This window comes from Aspergillus brasiliensis (genome assembly GCF_001889945.1).
Source record: "Aspergillus brasiliensis CBS 101740 unplaced genomic scaffold ASPBRscaffold_5, whole genome shotgun sequence".
NCBI classification, from domain to species: Eukaryota; Fungi; Ascomycota; class Eurotiomycetes; order Eurotiales; family Aspergillaceae; genus Aspergillus; species Aspergillus brasiliensis.
In genome coordinates this window covers 47,052-64,006 of record NW_027137446.1, presented here as the reverse complement: position 1 = coordinate 64,006, position 16,955 = coordinate 47,052, and the positions used below count along the sequence as shown (strand labels likewise).

The 16,955-nt window shown below is 50.9% G+C and overlaps 5 protein-coding genes across 5 annotated transcripts; 3 read left to right on the top strand and 2 right to left on the bottom strand.

Moving 5' to 3' along the window:
- Positions 1–204: 204 nt before the first annotated feature.
- On the top strand, positions 205–4,545 carry ASPBRDRAFT_29283 (putative non-repetitive nucleoporin; the record flags this gene model as incomplete). The annotated part of the gene is made up of 5 exons (XM_067622639.1): positions 205–496; positions 554–3,022; positions 3,078–3,166; positions 3,238–3,867; positions 3,937–4,545. 5 exons carry the CDS (start codon positions 205–207, stop codon positions 4,543–4,545), a joined length of 4,089 nt encoding a protein of 1,362 aa, XP_067479538.1.
- Positions 4,546–5,929: 1,384 nt separating this feature from the next.
- On the bottom strand, positions 5,930–7,199 carry ASPBRDRAFT_54160 (TauD/TfdA dioxygenase family protein; the record flags this gene model as incomplete). The annotated part of the gene is made up of 3 exons (XM_067627184.1): positions 5,930–6,042; positions 6,116–6,450; positions 6,517–7,199. The coding sequence occupies 3 exons, from the start codon at positions 7,197–7,199 to the stop codon at positions 5,930–5,932; spliced, it is 1,131 nt and encodes a 376-aa protein (XP_067479537.1).
- Positions 7,200–9,832: 2,633 nt separating this feature from the next.
- ASPBRDRAFT_41964 (uncharacterized protein) lies at positions 9,833–10,194 on the top strand (the record flags this gene model as incomplete). Its single annotated transcript, XM_067624702.1, has 1 exon — positions 9,833–10,194. A coding segment is annotated over exon 1 (164 nt), but the record flags the coding sequence as incomplete, so codon positions are not given.
- A 1,162-nt stretch (positions 10,195–11,356) lies between these two features.
- On the top strand, positions 11,357–12,529 carry ASPBRDRAFT_41962 (EXPERA domain-containing protein). The gene is made up of 4 exons (XM_067624701.1): positions 11,357–11,636; positions 11,759–11,953; positions 12,039–12,191; positions 12,252–12,529. Exons 1-4 carry the CDS (start codon positions 11,543–11,545, stop codon positions 12,320–12,322), a joined length of 513 nt encoding a protein of 170 aa, XP_067479535.1. The 5' UTR covers positions 11,357–11,542; the 3' UTR covers positions 12,323–12,529.
- A 673-nt stretch (positions 12,530–13,202) lies between these two features.
- ddiA (putative DNA damage-inducible v-SNARE binding protein Ddi1) lies at positions 13,203–15,060 on the bottom strand. Its single transcript, XM_067627070.1, has 3 exons — positions 14,805–15,060; positions 14,436–14,721; positions 13,203–13,642 (listed from the first exon to the last, which is right to left on the bottom strand). Coding segments are annotated over exons 1-3 (555 nt in total). The 5' UTR covers positions 14,807–15,060; the 3' UTR covers positions 13,203–13,375.
- Between the last annotated feature and the right edge of the window lie 1,895 nt (positions 15,061–16,955).

The following is a 16,955-nucleotide window of genomic DNA, read 5'->3' as shown; positions in this document are numbered from 1 at the left end:
AACTCGCCCTCAACCCCCGGCTGTTTCCGCCCTGTTCATTGATGTTGCTTTTTCATACCTTCCTGTCTACCTTCTCCTCCCTCCTCCTCTCTATATCATCGTGAATTGATCCTCCTCTTCGCGCCCTTGCGCCGACCGAATCTTCATCTCGCCGGGGAGCGCGACGAATCGCCAAAGCTTCCCACGGGCTTCTCAACCGGCATCATGTCTTATCCAGACCTCACGCCCACCCTCACCCCTCAAAAGCCCTTACCAGGTGCTTACTTCCAGACTCCGGCACCCACCGTTGCTGCGGCGGTGCCTAGTTTCCAGTCAAAGCCAGTCGCGGCCCCCGCGGAGCAACAACCAGCTTCACCGGTTGCGCTTCCCAGACTCCCCCCAGCCGCGTTTAAGCCCAAGACCCAGGCTTTGAGTACAGAGGAGCGTGCTGCAGGAACAGTTAACGACACTCTTGCTCAAGAGGCCCGTTATCCGGACTTGGATAGCTATTTGTCCCGTAAGTATACCCCCATTGGTCTTGACGAGGAGCACCGGGTCTAACACCCTTATTTAGAAGGCATCTCGTCTGACTACGATATACCCGCGTCACAATCATGGGCTCCCTTCCAGAAAGTGAAGATGTACAACATCCCAGATCAGATCTTCGACCAATACAATCGAGCGCAGGTGTCGACAAGCATGGGACTCTTCGCCGAGTTGAACCACGCCTGGGTTGCCATTGACAATGCACTCTACATCTGGGATTATACGCATCCTAACCCTCAGTTGGTTGGTTTCGAAGACCAGCCAAACAGCATCAATACAGTCAAGCTGGCGAAACCCCGAGCCGGCGTGTTCTTGCCTTCAATCACGCACATCCTCGTAGTATCGACAACGGCAGACGTCATTTTGCTGGGTATGGGTTGTGAGACTACGGCTGGAGGCGCGCGGCAGGTTACATTATACCAGACGGGCATGTCAACGTCAATTCGTGGCTTGGACATTCATGTCATCGCCTCCTCGGACTCGACCGGTCGCATCTTCTTCGGTGGCACTTCGGATAACGATGTTTATGAACTCATCTATCAGCAGGAGGAAAAGTGGTTCCAAGGTCGTTGCTCGAAGGTCAATCACACTAGCTCCCGTCTGTCCGCATTCACGCCGAGCCTGAGTTTTACGCAAAAGTCGTTCGAAAATGTGGAGCAAATGGAAATCGACGATACGAGAAAGCTACTCTACACCCTATCATCATCCTCCACCATCCGCGTCTTTCACATGAAGCCAGACGGCAGTCTTGCTTTGGTGATCACAAAGCCAGCCCTCGATATCTATGCCAATATTGGACACATCATCGCGTCTAATGAGACCTTGAACCCCAGAGTTCCCATTGTTTCCATCAGTCCCATCCCAGCTGCCGAAGCCTCTAGGTACCATTTGATGGCCACCACTGCAACAGGCTATCGCATTTATCTTAGCGCCACTGGCTCCTTTACCTGGTCTTCTGCGCCGAACGGCACCAACGCACCTACAAGTATGCAGGCCCATCATGTCAAGACGCCGCCGTATGACGGAGCTTCCACTGCTCAGCTTCCCCCGAGCCTTCAAGGCCAGCCGCGTTTCCAAACAACAGTAGCAGCCAGAACGCCGATTACCACCCTGCAACCTACCAGGTTCACTGTTCGTTATCCTCCAGGTTATTTCCTGTGTTTCACATGTAAGGATTCCACGAACAAGTCAGACACACTTTTCATTTCGGCCCCGGATTCGGGACGCGTTGCTCGCTCTCAAGAAAGCGTCATTCCTGGAAAGGCTGGTGAAACTGCTGTCTGGCTCTCTTTGGGCAGCAGGGCTGAAGACGTGGGTCTCTGCTCTCCTACTACCCCAGCCACGAGCACTCCTGGGGGATTCGGAAACGAACTGGCTGTGCAGTTCGATAACCCGGCGGCTGAGATCGCCATTCTGACCAATACTGGCATCCACGTTATTCGGAGAAGGCGTCTCGTTGACGTGTTCGCTGCGTTGGTACGTAGTGGTGGTACCGGCGACGAAGGATTGGAAGGCGAAGTCAAGAACTTCATTCGCACCTATGGCCGGAGCGAAACGCTTGCCACTGCTCTTGCAGTCGCTTGCGGGCAGGGTGTTGAAATCTCTTCTGACTCCCGACTAACGCAGATCAATGACCCCGATGTCCTGGAGTTTGCGCGCAAGGTCTTCATCGAGTACGGTGGCCGACCGACGATGAATGAGAACGCTGTGGCTGATAGCACCACTCTCGCTATTGACGCAGTCGTTCCGTCCCCGCGTCATGCAGGCATTGCTCTCTACATCTCCCGGTTGTTGCGATCGATCTGGAAGAAGGAGATCGCAAAGGTCGGCATTGCTCCCAACGGTGCTCAGACGGTCGCATCTTCCATTTCTGCCTCCAAATTGCAGGCGGTGCAGAGGGATCTTTTGGCCCTGCATGAGTTCTTCAAATCCAACAAGAGCTTCATCGAAGGATTGAGCGGCCCTGAGGCTTTGACGCGGGTGTCCACGAAGCAGGAGGAAACTGCTCTGCAAGCGGAGCACCGCGCCCTTCATTCTTTGGTTCAGCTTGTATCCCACACGATCGAGGGCATCTCGTTCGTTTTGGTCCTCTTTGACGAGCGAGTTGATGAGATCGTGGCATCGCTGCCGGCGGAATCGAAAGAGCGATTCCTGAAGCTTACATTCGAGGAGCTCTTCAGTACCAATAAGGGACATGACATGGCTAAGGAGCTCGTGAAGGGAATCGTCAACCGCAACATTGCCAAAGGATCTAACGTGGAAACCGTGGCCGACGCTCTCCGACGCCGTTGTGGCAGCTTCTGCAGCGCTGAAGATGTAGTGATCTTCAAGGCTCAGGAGCTTCTGAAGAGAGCTACCGAAGCCGGTTACAACTCGGAACTTGGTCGCAATCTGCTCAATGAGAGCCTTCAGTTGTTCCAGCAAGTCTCTGATAACCTGCCCATGGATTATTTGATCTCTGCGGTGGAAAGCTACATTTCTAACCAGTTCTTTGCCGGTATTGTTGAGTCCAGCCCATTCCTTCCGTTCACTTCACTAACAAGGATCTATAGGCGCGATCCAGCTTGCTCTCAATGTTGCTGCTCGTTCGGACAAGGCCAATATGGCACTGTCATGGATCGTCGATGGGCGGCCAGAGGAGGTAGGTTTTACTCCAATTTCTTTCTGTCTCATCTAGCGATTGTCTAACGTTCTTTGTTTTTGTCTAAAAAGGACACCCGTAAGGACTATTTCTTCTACCGCAAGCAATGTTACGACCTCATCTTCAAGGTTATTCTCGCTGTTGACAGCCTCGCCGCGCATGACCCCGGCGTTGTCGATGGGCAATTGACGATAATCGCCAAGCGCAAGAATGAGGCATATGGAGTCGTTTCTGATTCAACGGATGAGGTGTTTTTGACGAGTTTGTATGATTGGTACTTGGAGCAAGGCTGGAGCGATCGTCTGCTGCAGAACCACTCGTCCTTCGTTGTCACTTACCTTGAGCGCAAATCAGCAGACGACCTCGCACACGCGGATCTACTTTGGCGGTACTTTGCTCAGTCACAGCGGTTCTTTGAGGCAGCCAAGGTGCAATTGGATCTGGCTCAGAGCGCGTTCACTCTCCCTCTCAGCCGTCGCATCGAGTACTTGGGCCGAGCCAGGGCTAACGCCTCCTCATTTACGCCCGACACTAGCCGGCAAGCCCGACAGCGACTGGTGCAGGAGACTTCCAACCTTATTGACATTGCAAACATCCAGGACGATCTCCTGCAGCGCCTAAAGGACGACAGACGCATCGTGCCGGAACGCCGGGCGGAAGTTCTCAAGGATGTGGACGGACCCATCAAAGACATTAGCACTGTATGTCATCAGCCCAACCTACCCTACTCATCTTTTTCTCTCTCTTCCTTGGCTAACATTTTCACGCAGCTGTTCAACCAATACGCCGACCCCGCAAGCTACTATGACATCTGTCTCCAGATATTTTTCCTGGCCGACCACCGTAACCCAGCCGACATCCGATCGACCTGGCAACACCTCCTTCAAGACCTGCACGATGAAGTCCTCGAACGGGGTGAGCCCATCCCCTACGAGGCTGTCATCGACAAAGTCCGCAGTTTGGGCAGCCGTCTGCGCATGTCCGAGTCTGTGTTCCCCATTCCCATTCTCCTACCCATGCTCGAGCGCTACGCCCTCGAACACCAGCGTGGTGTTGGCCCTGCAACATGGGTCATTGACCTCTTCCTCGACCTTGGCGTCGCCCATGAGACGCTCTACGCCGTCCTCGAATCCATGTACTACACCGACGAAGCTCCCTTCCAAGGTTCCAACAAGAAGTACATCGCCAAGGATCTCCTCTACCTGATTGAGCACTGGTTCCACGACACGGTCCGTCTCGGCGGCGTCGTCTTCGGAAGCGATCTCGTCGCTGAGCGCATCCTCGAGACCCTCCTTCTCCTCCAGCAGGGAGGTATCACTCCCGACCAAGTCCAGCTGGCACAAGAACTAAGGACGAGAATCGATGATATTCTACGGTGATTTATCCACTTCTTCGGATTTCCACCTTTTTTCTTATTTGATCGCCTTCCCCTCCATCACGTATAGCAATGCAACCTATCCACCCTAGTTCATCTCTTGTTCTACTCTAGTCCTGGGCGCCGGAGTTTGTGTATCTCTTCTTCTTATTATTTTTCTTTTTCTATTACATGCATGCAGCATTCAAAGAGTTGTGTCGAGTCGAGTGAAGTGAAGTGAAGTGCCAAAATAATCTCATATATTATATTATTTTCAAAGCCATTTCGGTACTAGTAGGACAGTTTTTTCCTGGTTGGTTCATTGATTATACTAGTGAGTGGTGTTGATCATGATGCAATCTTCAATCAGTGGTGGCATGTTTCGCAGCCACTTCAAATTTAAAGACTCGGAGCTTCCAGCCCAATATATATTTCTTGATCCTTCATTGATACCTTACTAACGAGTACTATTACTAGTAGTAGTAGCTCACTAGTTTTTCCGTATATATACTTCAGGTAGTAATTAGTATTACTTAGTTAGGAGTGTGCACAGATTCTGAATTTTCTGATAAGCTAGATATGTAGTGGCGACTAGTAGTAGTATAAGGTCCAAGTGTGCCAGATTGGTCCCCCGCTTCCGGGTATTTCAGTTCAACACGGCTGCATACAATAAATGTTAAAGTGTTGTACAGGGTACATCCGATGAATTTGAATTCTGGTTTTAAGTAGTTGATTCAAGGAATATTACTAGAAATTATTATAATTCAATTTTTCTTATCTCAACCTATGTTGATGACCATAACGCGTGAATTATGGAAATAGATGAATAAAAAAAAATAAATAGCTAAATGTGGTAAATAATAAGAGAAATAAAGTCTATCGGGATAACAAATTCAGAAACAGATTCAAAAATAAACAAACAACAAAAATAAATCATTGGTTATGGAAGAGAAAACTCAGAGGGAAATAAAGAAAAGCAATAAGGTTTTGGCCCCACTAGTTCTAGAGCATAGAAGCCTAAACAGGGCACAAAATGCAAAAATTGGGAAAAAAAGAAATAGAAAGAAAAAGAAAGAAGAGAAAAAAAAAAACCATTAAACAGTCTAATGAACCAGGCCGAGGTATCAATCAAAATCAAGCAACGGGAGTAACCAATCCAGGCAGAAAATACGGGATAAAAGAGGCAAGGATGAGGAAGGAGGAAGATTCAGGCACATGCGTCGCGCCAAGGATCCCAAAGTCTTGAGGGGTAGCGGGGAAACAACTTCCGGGCCTGCTGCATGAAACATTATTGCTGGCAAGGCATCGCGGTGGCGTCCAGTAAGTACCCTTGACCTTAGGGTGAGCACTAAGCATGTGCTGAGAACAAGGATAGAGCTCCTCGAACAGGTGGCGGAGGCCGTCGGGATTTACTCGAATTGGTCGTATACCGGGATGGGTTTTTCGCCCAATGCGCACAGACGGAAGATGTGACGGAGTTTGGCGCCGTTATCATCATCGAGGTAGTCGACAATGGCGGAATCTATTGCAAAATCTCCGTCAGTATTATTTGCTTTTGGGCGCTTATCTTTGGCAGGTAACAGGGAGGAACTCACGCGTTGTGCAGCGATTGTCGAAAATGACAATGGTCCGAGGCTGCCACCTCACTCGCGCCTGAAAGTCATGCCCGGTGATGATGTGCTGCATGAGGAAGTCCAGCAACCAGCGCTGCTCGGGCTCCTTCAAACCCTGAATCTTGGTGATGAATTCGCCGTTCACAAAAAGACATTTCTCGCCGGTGACTGGGTGGATGCGCACAAGTGGGTGGACGGTGTCGACGGCTTCTTTGCGTACCAGGCTACCAGTCAGGCGTGCATGCTGGATCATTTTGGCGGATGAGTGGGTTGCGCGCAGCGTGTCCAACCAGGAGGTGAGAGTGGGAGAGAGACGCCTAAGCACTGCATTAGTATGTGCCTGCTTGTCGCTTACTCGTCGCGCTTGAGAGGATGATACTTACTTGTATGCCATATCAGTCGCAGAGAAAACAGTGTCACCACCAACTTCAGGACCCTCTAGCAACCCAAGCATCACATAGCCCGGCGGCTGGATTTCGTAGCTCACATCCTGGTGCCAGAGGGTAGTGGTAGTGCGTTGCGACAGGAAGCGAGTGATCTCCTCGCGGTTGCCGTCGCGATGGATGATATGAAAACCTGGATGTCCGCGCACCGAGCCAGAGACGGGCTGATAATTGGGTTTGCCAAAGTGACGCATGAAAGCTTCTTGTGCATCAGGGCCATCATCGATGAGATCTTGGTTCGGAAAAGCTACCACCTTGCGTTCAGCAACCAAGAGGGCAAGCTCATCCTTTTGGGCATCCGAGAGCTGGTTGAGCTGAACGCCTTCCACGATGCTGCCTATGCGCGGTTGGATCTCCGTTACTTTGGTACCGGGAGTCAGAAGATTGCGTTTGGACTTATCCTTCACGCGCAGTGCAGGGTCCTGATACTCAAAGGGAGGAAGAGGATCGAACCACACTTTGTCCCACGTAGGAAGGTATTCGGGGTATCTGGTGCGTAGGTGAGACTCCTTGGTGACATCAACGTATGGAATGTTGATGTCGTAGCTGATCGGCTCTTCCTCCTTGTGGGCATTGATGGGAAGAGCCTTCTTCGGCCGTATGACAGGTGCAGAGGACGGCATGGTTGGTGATATGCGTGTTGACTTGTGTGTGTGTGTGCTTTTGTGCGAAGGAAGTACTTATGTACGTAAGGTAGTAGTGTTGCCCAAGGCCACAGAGACGTTGAGCGGAACGTCGACGTCAAGAGGAGGGACGATAGAGAATTAGGTGGAACAAGGAAAAGGACAGGAACCCGAGATACCAGGCTAATTGAGTTCTCTGAAAGATGAATGGGGTAGAAAAGAAAGTTCAGTCGAGGGTGGACGAGAGATGAATATATATCTGATCCAAAGACAATCTCCACCCGGCTCGATATGGCGTTAAAGGGATTGCACAAGCTGTAAACACGGCCAAGTGTGGATGATATGGCCGCAGCAGCGCCAATGGCAATGCATCCACCGGAGGTTCGCTTAGAAAGAGCTAGACCAGGGATTATCCCTTTCAATCTCCGGACCGGAAAGCTTGGGCTGGTAGATAGGCCCGACTACTACCACTACTACTACTACTCCTCAAGGCGGGCACCAAAAAAGGTCGTCTCGAAGCATGACGACAGGGGGACAAAGTCGGTGCCGGACGGGTCTCGACAGATGAGAACAGCGGTCATCGTAGGGGGGTGAGGGGGCGGCGGCAAAGGAATGAGCCATTCAGAGGCCAGAATGACACGAGCAGTGTCTGAAAAGGTGAAGGGGAGAAGGAGCATACAGAGTGACGAAGAGGCCAGAAAGGGAAGAGGCAGGCCGTTCGGAACAGGGACCGAGACCAGCAACAGATGCACGACGGAATTGGGAGAAGCGGTCAAGGTCCAATGAATAATAAAGAATGGGGCATCAGCGCGCCCACTCCAAGAGTAACTATAGCTTCCTTTCCCGCATCGGACGACAGAGGGCTTACAGCAGCAGCAGCAGAAGAGGGTTGTCCGGCATGGCAACGATTGTCTTTCTCGGAGCTAAGGTTGACCGACCGCAACAAGTAATAGCGATTGGACCGGCCGATACTCGATGGGAAGGCACTGTTTTCTCCCTGGACCCGGCGTGTTCCGGGGGACTGGCTCTCAACTGTAAATTATCCATTCGATTTGGTTCTGGTGCGGTTTCACCGCTCTGATCTGGCGAACCCGGATGAACGATAAGCAGCCAGAAGGCCTGCAAAGAAGGCAGAGGTGGAGCCAATGCGGCCGGCACGTTGGGCCAATATCGTTAAGTTTGAGTCTGTTCCTTCTAGGGTAGACGGCACTAGATCGCGGAATTTGTCCTGTGCAGTACTAGTGGGAAGAGAAAAAGGGAGTACCAACAATAACAGCAGCAGCAGCAGGTAGCAGCAGGAAGCAGCAGAAAGCAGCAGCTACGGTAGCTCTGCTGCTATCTTGCATTAGTCCTTGCATTGCTCGACAGAAGGATGATGGTAAACTCCCGGCTTCGAGGCCGCGGCTTGCTTTGTGCTACTGTGGCCTGTATGCGCTTTGCGACAGGTAGCCATTGCCAATAATCCAGGAATATTGCAGCCCCTCTGCTAATGTTTGGTTGGTGGAAACCGTTTATCTCATGTCAAGAGGGCGCATGCGTATCCAGTACAACACTGTGAAGGGGTTTTAGAGGAAATTTGTGTTCCACTGCTGTTAATTCCAGAGTACAAGAAGGAAAGGGAAAAAAATTTTTTTTTTCGTTGAATTGCTTGCTTTTTCTGTCTTTATTTTTTTCTTTTTCTTTTTCTTTTTGTAATCTTTTCTATCTTATTTTATTTATTTATTTTTTTTTTTCACGTTTAAATTTGCTTGGGATTATCCCTGCTCTCTTCTTACCAGTATCCCGGTGGTGATCGATCGCGTCAACTCAATCGAACAAAAATAGTGCCGACTTTCTGGCTCCAGTTTATTCTGGGGCCACAATGCCGAGGAAGGCACTGTAGCTTCCCCGAAAATTTGATGTGTTCGCTCCCTCGGGTTTAGTGACTGACGCCTTTGCGTATCCATGCTGCTTCTTCAAGGGCGCAAGCAACCGTGGTGATTGACTTTTCCCTTTCTCAACAAGGATTGTAAGTTTTTTTTTTATTCTTTCTCACTTTAGGAAGGAGTGAGCAACCGTGTAAGTTGAAGGGTCACACATAGACCCGGTTTGGGCTTCCATCCAACGGGCGAAAACTTGCTCACAGTCTCCATTCATCCTTCGCATCAACTCCAACTCGAACCAGGCTGGAACAGACAGGCCTGGCCGATCTTCTTGCGCGCAGAGCCAACGGAGCCTCTCGCGAGTTTGTGACGTTGACTTTCATTTCGGGAACGCGGTTCAATGTCCGTGGACTATCGGGCTTCTCCACCGGGCCACGTTAATGTTCCATAATCGGTAGAGATGGGCCGCGGAAGGCCATCCAAACTCTCTAGAACATTTCCCAGATGGCGTCGAAGGCCCACAGAAGCCTCGAAGGAAGGATGCAGGAGACTTGGTCTGATCATAATGTACGACTGTGTCCGCCCAGCTGTTCAAACCACATTTGTGTCCGCGTTTGAGCAACCTTCAAACTCAGAGCTTTCCGAGTCTGGAGGGGTCGAATTGCAATTGGGACCATTCTTTTTTTCGTGCCATCCGTGTTTCCGTCGTAGGGCCTGAATGCTTTGCCTTTCACTGATCATATCTACTACCTATCCAAGTTAGTCTATTCCTGCTGCCAGTCAAGACAGCTTAGGAATAAGTACTCCGTGTGTACGGAGTACTTTGTCGATTGATGCCCGTTGAAGGTGTCACGTCACTGATTCGTTGTCCATGAGCTATCTCTTACGAAATATTATCCCAACTGGTGCATGGGGTACAAGGAATGTCAAAGGATTCCCAAATTTGGTGCCAGTGGGTACGGTGGGTGTGGATAGTCAACTACTGGCCGAGGCTGGCGACTATTCGCAGGTGTTCTTGCGAGATACAGCAACTAGATAGCACCGGTGGTCGAATTTGGCCCCAAGTTCCGGGGAAAGGGTCGCGGTGACCTCCAAGGTACGTACTTAGTGCCCTACCCTGGGAGACGGACGACGCATTTCCGGCTGCTGGAGCTTGGAGACTAGCCCACTCGGTGCGAAACACTATGCGACAATGGACTGACGGACGGTGGTGCAAAGTGTGGCGCTAAGCGCAAGCTTCCCGTCGTCCGCCCCCAAAAGTGATGTCTAAGGAGGGACCGAGCCAAATCATGAGATAGGGGACCCAGGTACATTTGACGTCGAGATACATTTCCTGGATCAGGTTGCTTTGTCTGCAGAATGCATGCTATTATTGAGAGACATGGTGGGATCGGCCTGCAGGTGGCGGATACCAGCTGCTCACATCCTTGCAGTACTTTTGTCCAATGCGTAAAAATGAGTCAAGGCCGATTCCGGGGCCAAGACGTAGCCCAGAGGCAAAAAACCAAAACAAAAGATCAGCCCCAAGGGAAGGGGGAGGGGCAGGCGCCACAACTAAGGGATCCTGGGCTCCAGTAGGACTTTTTTTTCCCTCCTGCACCACAAGCTGTGCCGGCAGTCGGAGGTCACAACGAGTGAGCTGAAGGCAGGGTTTCGACTTTCGAGAATTGCGGTGAAGACGCCCAGTTTATCGGGCCGCCCTGGAATGAGAGATCACCATGAAATCTATGACCGATGGCTGGAGGGCGGAGCTGGACCTGCTACTAGAGTGGACATGGCACTAGGATGTCTCACACACACAACGATAAGATCGAAGAAATATATCGATATACAATTCAATATGCAAGGCCGATGAGTCTGCACAACAGGAACCCTGTAACTAATGAGCAAAAGAACTTTCCTGCCGTTTTGTCAATATTTTCTTTTCATACTTTTTGGAGCTCGTAAACCGTTGGGTCACGACCGCTGGTTGACAGTGGACTAAACTCACCTTACCCGAGCAGCGATGATTGTTGATTGACCGATGGCTGGACCGCGATCCACACAGCTAAGCTTAAGCTATGTTTAGGGACTCCTTGAGACGCGTGCAGTGGAAAAAGCAAACATCCTGCCAATGAATCCAATCGTGCGTACGGAGCAGTGAGAAGTGAGTATTAGGTAGTGTCTCGGACTGTCTTTTCCAGCCGATCGGGTCTGGCGAACGGCGGGGATTTTTCTCGATGGCTTCTTTTTCTCATCGTTGCTTTTTTTCTCTTTCGTTTGCTTCGTTTGTGTTTTTGTTTCCCGTGACGGTCAGCTGACCCGCTTTCGCTCCCTTTTCCTCGCACATATCAGATAACTTTTTTTCTCAGCTAGACTAACTAAACTGTCAAACGAAATTTCTCGGCCGGACAAAAGGGGCCCTACTATCTACATCTCACGCCCTACGTTTCTAAGATAACGGGAAACACCTTCTCTTTTACGCAATCCCGAGCGCCCAGAATGGCTTCTCCGACTGCTCCCGCCTCCCTGTGGAGCCGGAAACGCGACCTGATCTACTTCTCATTCTTCGCTATCCACATCCCCATTATCTTCCGTAAGTCGGTCAAAATTGCTGTGTCCTTCCCTCCTTTCCCACTGATATACACAATTCGTTACGTAGCCCACCCCCGTCCCGAAAAACCCACTAGCTAACTATCAATCAATCAATCTTCCTAGTGGTCGACGCAGCCCCGATCCTCCCCACCGCTCTCCAATCCAACCTGTCCCACACCATCCGACAGTTCTACATCGATACATACCATGACAAGTTCTTCGAAGGGCCACCAGCCCCCTGGTTCTACTTCTTCATCCTTATGGAGCTATTCTACCATGTGCCAGTGAGCGTCTGGGCACTTGGCGCTCTGAAGAGAGGTGCGGGATCTACACACACCTACTATTACATCATAGTGCTCTCGGTATCTCTCCCAGGAAGCTAACGAAGGTGGATTATTGACAGATGACCCTCTTGTCCCCGTTCATCTCCTCATTTTTGGTATTCAGGCCTTCCTGACCACCTCAATCTGTCTGGTCGAGGTCTGGAGTTGGGCAGATCGTACTGTAGCCCAAAAGCAGAACATCAGCATGCTATATGCGCCTTATGCTGCTCTTGGTAAGTAGAGTAGACCACTGCATGCATGCATAACTGGCGACTACCGACTAACTCTGATAGGTGCCTTCATCGCACTGGATATGTTCTTTAGACTTCGGACCAGACTGCTGGTCAAGTCTAAGAAGGAGTAAGTCAGTCAACAGTAATTTGTTCATAATCCTACGGGAATAGTTAGTATTCCCATTCCTGGGTTTCCACAAGTGGAGGGCATGTATGCAGGGGGGTATATGTGTTTGGACGATAATCCATAGATCACGTAAAAGAAAAGGTAAATTAGAAAAAATAAAGCAAAAAGAACGGCAGATCTAAACTCACGCCTGCATGGGCCTGCAAGCTGGGAGATTGTACGGAGTACACAGTACTTCGTTACCACAGGTGTACTTTGTAGTATCTGGTTAGTTAGTACTCCGTAGAGTGTAGACGCGGAAATGTTTCGCAGACCAATAAACTAGACCAGTCACTGGGGGGGTTCTAGGCCTGGGAAGTGCATGACTAGGCTCATGCAAGGACATCAACCTGCCTTATCGCGCTGTAGCGTCGGGGGGTTGAACTGATGGCGTAAGGCATACATGCCAACTCGCTAAGTTAGGTGCGGTGGGCTGTAAAGGTCGGTCTCTTTGGGTTCTGTGATCTGTGTGCTCTGTACATTGTACAGGTAGGAATGCCAATTCCTGTAAAGTGTAAAGTTGGCAGCAGGACAGACCCGCTACACCGACCCGATCGCTCTTATGGCTGCAGCTTGCATGATATAGGTCGGGATGAAGCCCGACGTGAGGACCGAGAAGAGGAGGGCCGCGGATTGAGGACAGCAGGGATTATTCGCCACAGGGTAGACTGATAGTAGGGATGGAATGATGGGTTCCAAAACATCCTCAATATAATTCGGGTGGCTGCTGATAATGTCTATCTGGCTTGCTAGGTATAGAGTTCCATGCTGGGATCATGGGAAGGGTGGGTGGGATCACAAAAATGCAATATTGGTTACGTCCGTAGGCTTCATTGTTACAAGGGGACCAAAAAGAATCAAGAGACATGGGTAGAGAATAGAGCGCCATCGCACAATTTGCGCACAGGTCTCGCTGTGGTTGATGATAGATCATATTACAGCGGTACGAAAGTTCCCGGGACTGCTCACCCGGCAAGTTCAAACTTGAAGGATTCCAAAAGCGGTGACATCACCTGCGTCATATCAAGAATCCAATGGCTCCATCTAGGTCTCCGTTGGCTGCGTCTAAAGCTCGCATGGCTTCTTCTCGCGTAAAGCCTAGTTCGGTGATCTTCGCGATGGAGTCTGCCGGCCAGCGTGACTGTGGCGGGGCTGGGCGGGAAGAGGATGCCGCAGAGGCCATGTTGGAGCCACCAGCTGCTTGGCTGCCGCTGGCCTGATGCGTGACCGCACCTGTCCGGGCGCCGACTTCGGCGCCATCGGCTCCCTTGATCATGGGCTCGTCCTCGAATTCCTCCTGAAGGTGCTTAGGAATATCGGCCTCACCCAAGAACGGGACGGCTTGGTCTTGGATGATGAGTGCGCCTCGTTTGAGGTCAATGCAGGCTTGGTGTCTCCTCAACATATCCAAGCCTAGGAGTAGATCAATGTGCTTTCCTTCCATAACGGTGAAGGAGCATGGAAGAAACATGCTTCCAATCTTGATTTGTGCTGAATGCACCCGTCCTATAATGTTTGCTGTACCGACGCCCTTTGCGATACCACCATATCGCTGGTCGACGAGTCGCATGATGTTGCACGCGGTCGCACACTCGGGTGACATGATGGTGACCTGTGCGCCGGAATCGACGAATGCATTGAGTCTGTGACCATTGACCTCGACAGGGATATACAGCATGGTTACGCGACCAAATGCTGTGCGTTCATGTTAGCAATAAGGTCGACACGGAACACGGCTCAGCCCACTTACACTCTGGATGATGTTCCATGGCATTGTGGAGGTTTTCCGTGACCGCGTTTTGACGAATAATCTCCTCGATCTCCCGTTGATTCTCTGGGTTGAACGGATCTGCATTCAGCATCGCGATCCGAGCCTCTTTCTCTGCCGCAAGCTGAGCCTCGCGCTGCTGTTGTCGTTGAAGGACGTCACGGAAGCGCTGTGCATCGTTGGCTACCTCCGCCAGTTCCGGGTTTTGCCGTCGAACAGCCTCGCGCACTTGCGGATTACCGAGAATATGTAGACGAATCGTCTCGGGATCTGGTGTCATTGCCTGTCTTCGCTGCAGGTTTTGTTGGGCAGCAGCAGAGCTGGGGCCCCCAATACTCCGTGGGGTGGCCTGAGGCCTCCGCAGGGTAACCTGAACACCTATCATGTCGCCCTCACCAATACCAACCTGTTCGAGGGTGCGAGCATCATCGGCGAGTAGTTGATTATTGTAGAGAATACGCTGGGAGGAGGGTGGGATGGAGGTTTCGCTTTCGACGATGGCTTTGAGGAGCTCGACGGTCATGTCCCCACCGACTTCCAGGGAAAAGATGTCGGCGTCGGCCTGATCCGGACGAATCACGCTCACGGTGATGCGCCTGGATATTGTGAGAGTCTTCGGTCAGCTACATATTCATTTGGTCTCGTATGTCCTCCGGTGTCGTGATTTTCCATGACATACATGATGCTGTGCAGCTCTAGTGCGGGGAAGCTCTCCCAGACTCGGAGAAGATCAAACCACGTCGGGGAAACCGGCAAATGCAAGCCCTGGCCAACTCTGGAACAGATTATCTATCAAGTATAATGACAGCCAGTAGATCAGGGTCTCTGTTCGGACAGCCTTTAGGTGGTCGAAGGGCGAATTATAAATAAAGTGGTACCAGCAAAGCGATCGACACGAGCCGGTGAGGGAGGGGGGAAGTGGCGCGGAGAGGGGGGAGGGAAGGAGGAGAGGACCAGGCTCCAGACGAGACAGGAGACGGTCGAAGCGAAGACAGGGTATCCTGGCAACAGAGGAAGCCAGAAAGCAACAGAGGAGGAGAGAAAGAGATGCAAACGTAGGACGAGCAAAGGCGGGAGGAGGTGAGGTTACGGTTCCTGGTGAAGTGCAGCAGCGGGCGGAGCACCTCTCAGCGGCCCGCCTGATTCGGTAGGCAGCCAGTCATGCGTCATCCGCCGCGACACCCCAACGTTTAGTTATACTTCCTGCTCGCCATCCAGCCTGTTTTCTTCCTCTTTGCTAGTCCACGGGAGAAGTGGTCGCGTGTTTGGATGTTCTTTGACGGGATTTTCCCTCTCCTCGTCAAACTACAATCACCGCGCATTGCTTCGAGGACAGCCATCGGACAGGTAAGCTCTTCTTCCATCGAATGCCTCTAAACTACGGTCGCGTTCTAGGCCTTTCTGGACCCCCGACGATTATCCAGCAAGATCCATCCATCCATGCTTTCTCACGCAGTCTCACCAACACTCCAAACTGTTGAGCAGCAGCATCCCCGCAGTTCAAAGATATTTGCTCCACGAAATCTCGCAGGATACTGGACGTTCAAACATCATAGTTTTACCACTGACAGCACGACGATAAGAACACCACATGCATGCCCTGTGTGCATGCCCACGTTCTTCCCCCAGATGCCATACCTGCATCCCATTGCGGCCTGATGCCGCGAGGTGCAGCCATCAGACATCCTCCATCACGTATCGGACACTCATCAGACAATTGGACTCTTACACTCCCGAATATGTCCGCACTTCTTTAGCTCGAGAAATAATGACCCCCACGGTGCTCGCTAGCTGTTCATTGTCCAGTCATCTGGGCGCCCGCTCCTACTGCCACTCTTAGCTCGAAAATAATCCATGTCCGTGATTGCCACCTAGCGTCTTACTGCTGGGGACAATACGAGACTAGCGGCCCCAAGGCTCAAAATTATACCGGGATTGGTCCTATGGATCAGGCAGACAAGGTCTGCACGCCCGCAGGACGTTGCAGAGAGGCCCTAGATACTAGGATCACTCACTTGTTTTCTATGCAGTTCATGCGTATATTGCATATTATACTTCAACTGAATGGCTCTGTTGCAAGGCCATAGGTGAGGCCAACGCAGTTTTACCACACACACCTTGCCAAGAGGTCTAGTCATGACCGGGACATACAAATCGTTCCGGATGATCCTTAGACTAAGTGGTCCACTACATTGCTAGTGAGACAGCCGGGGCTTCCATTCATGGAGACTACAGCTTGTTCAATCTAGTGCTTAGCATAGCGAACTGCGCCACAGTTCTGCCTGGGCCGAATAGATATCCGCTTTATAGTAATTTAGCCGATGAGTCTCTGATGCAAGTATCGGTTGTTGTCAGGATGCTAGGTATAGTTACTTGGTCGTGCTCCTGAGACCTTGAACCTAAGTTTTACATTATGGGCAGGCCAGGCTGGTTTCATACATATTAACGATAGTGTGCTACGTAGCTGCGTCGGTATCAGTTTGATATAACCTTGTGCGTGTATTGCTTCGCATCCTATAAGGTAAATAGATATATATATATGCGCGAGCGATCCTCAGATTTATCGAGACGCAAAAGTGATGGTGAGGGTCTACATCTACTGCTGCCATCATCTTGTCCTAAGAGCAGTTCTTGTTTTCCATCAACGCCGTTCACCCATGCTGAAGTGTGTCTCTGATTTACCGACACATCCAAACTTATAAGTAGATAAGGTGTGAAGACCTGAAGTTCAGCATGGTACGGAGACAGTCGCACGATCTACACCAAAGGCAACATTCCTGCCGATCAAGGCCCACTATTACATTGCTTCGCTTCCTGAATTCCTTCCTCA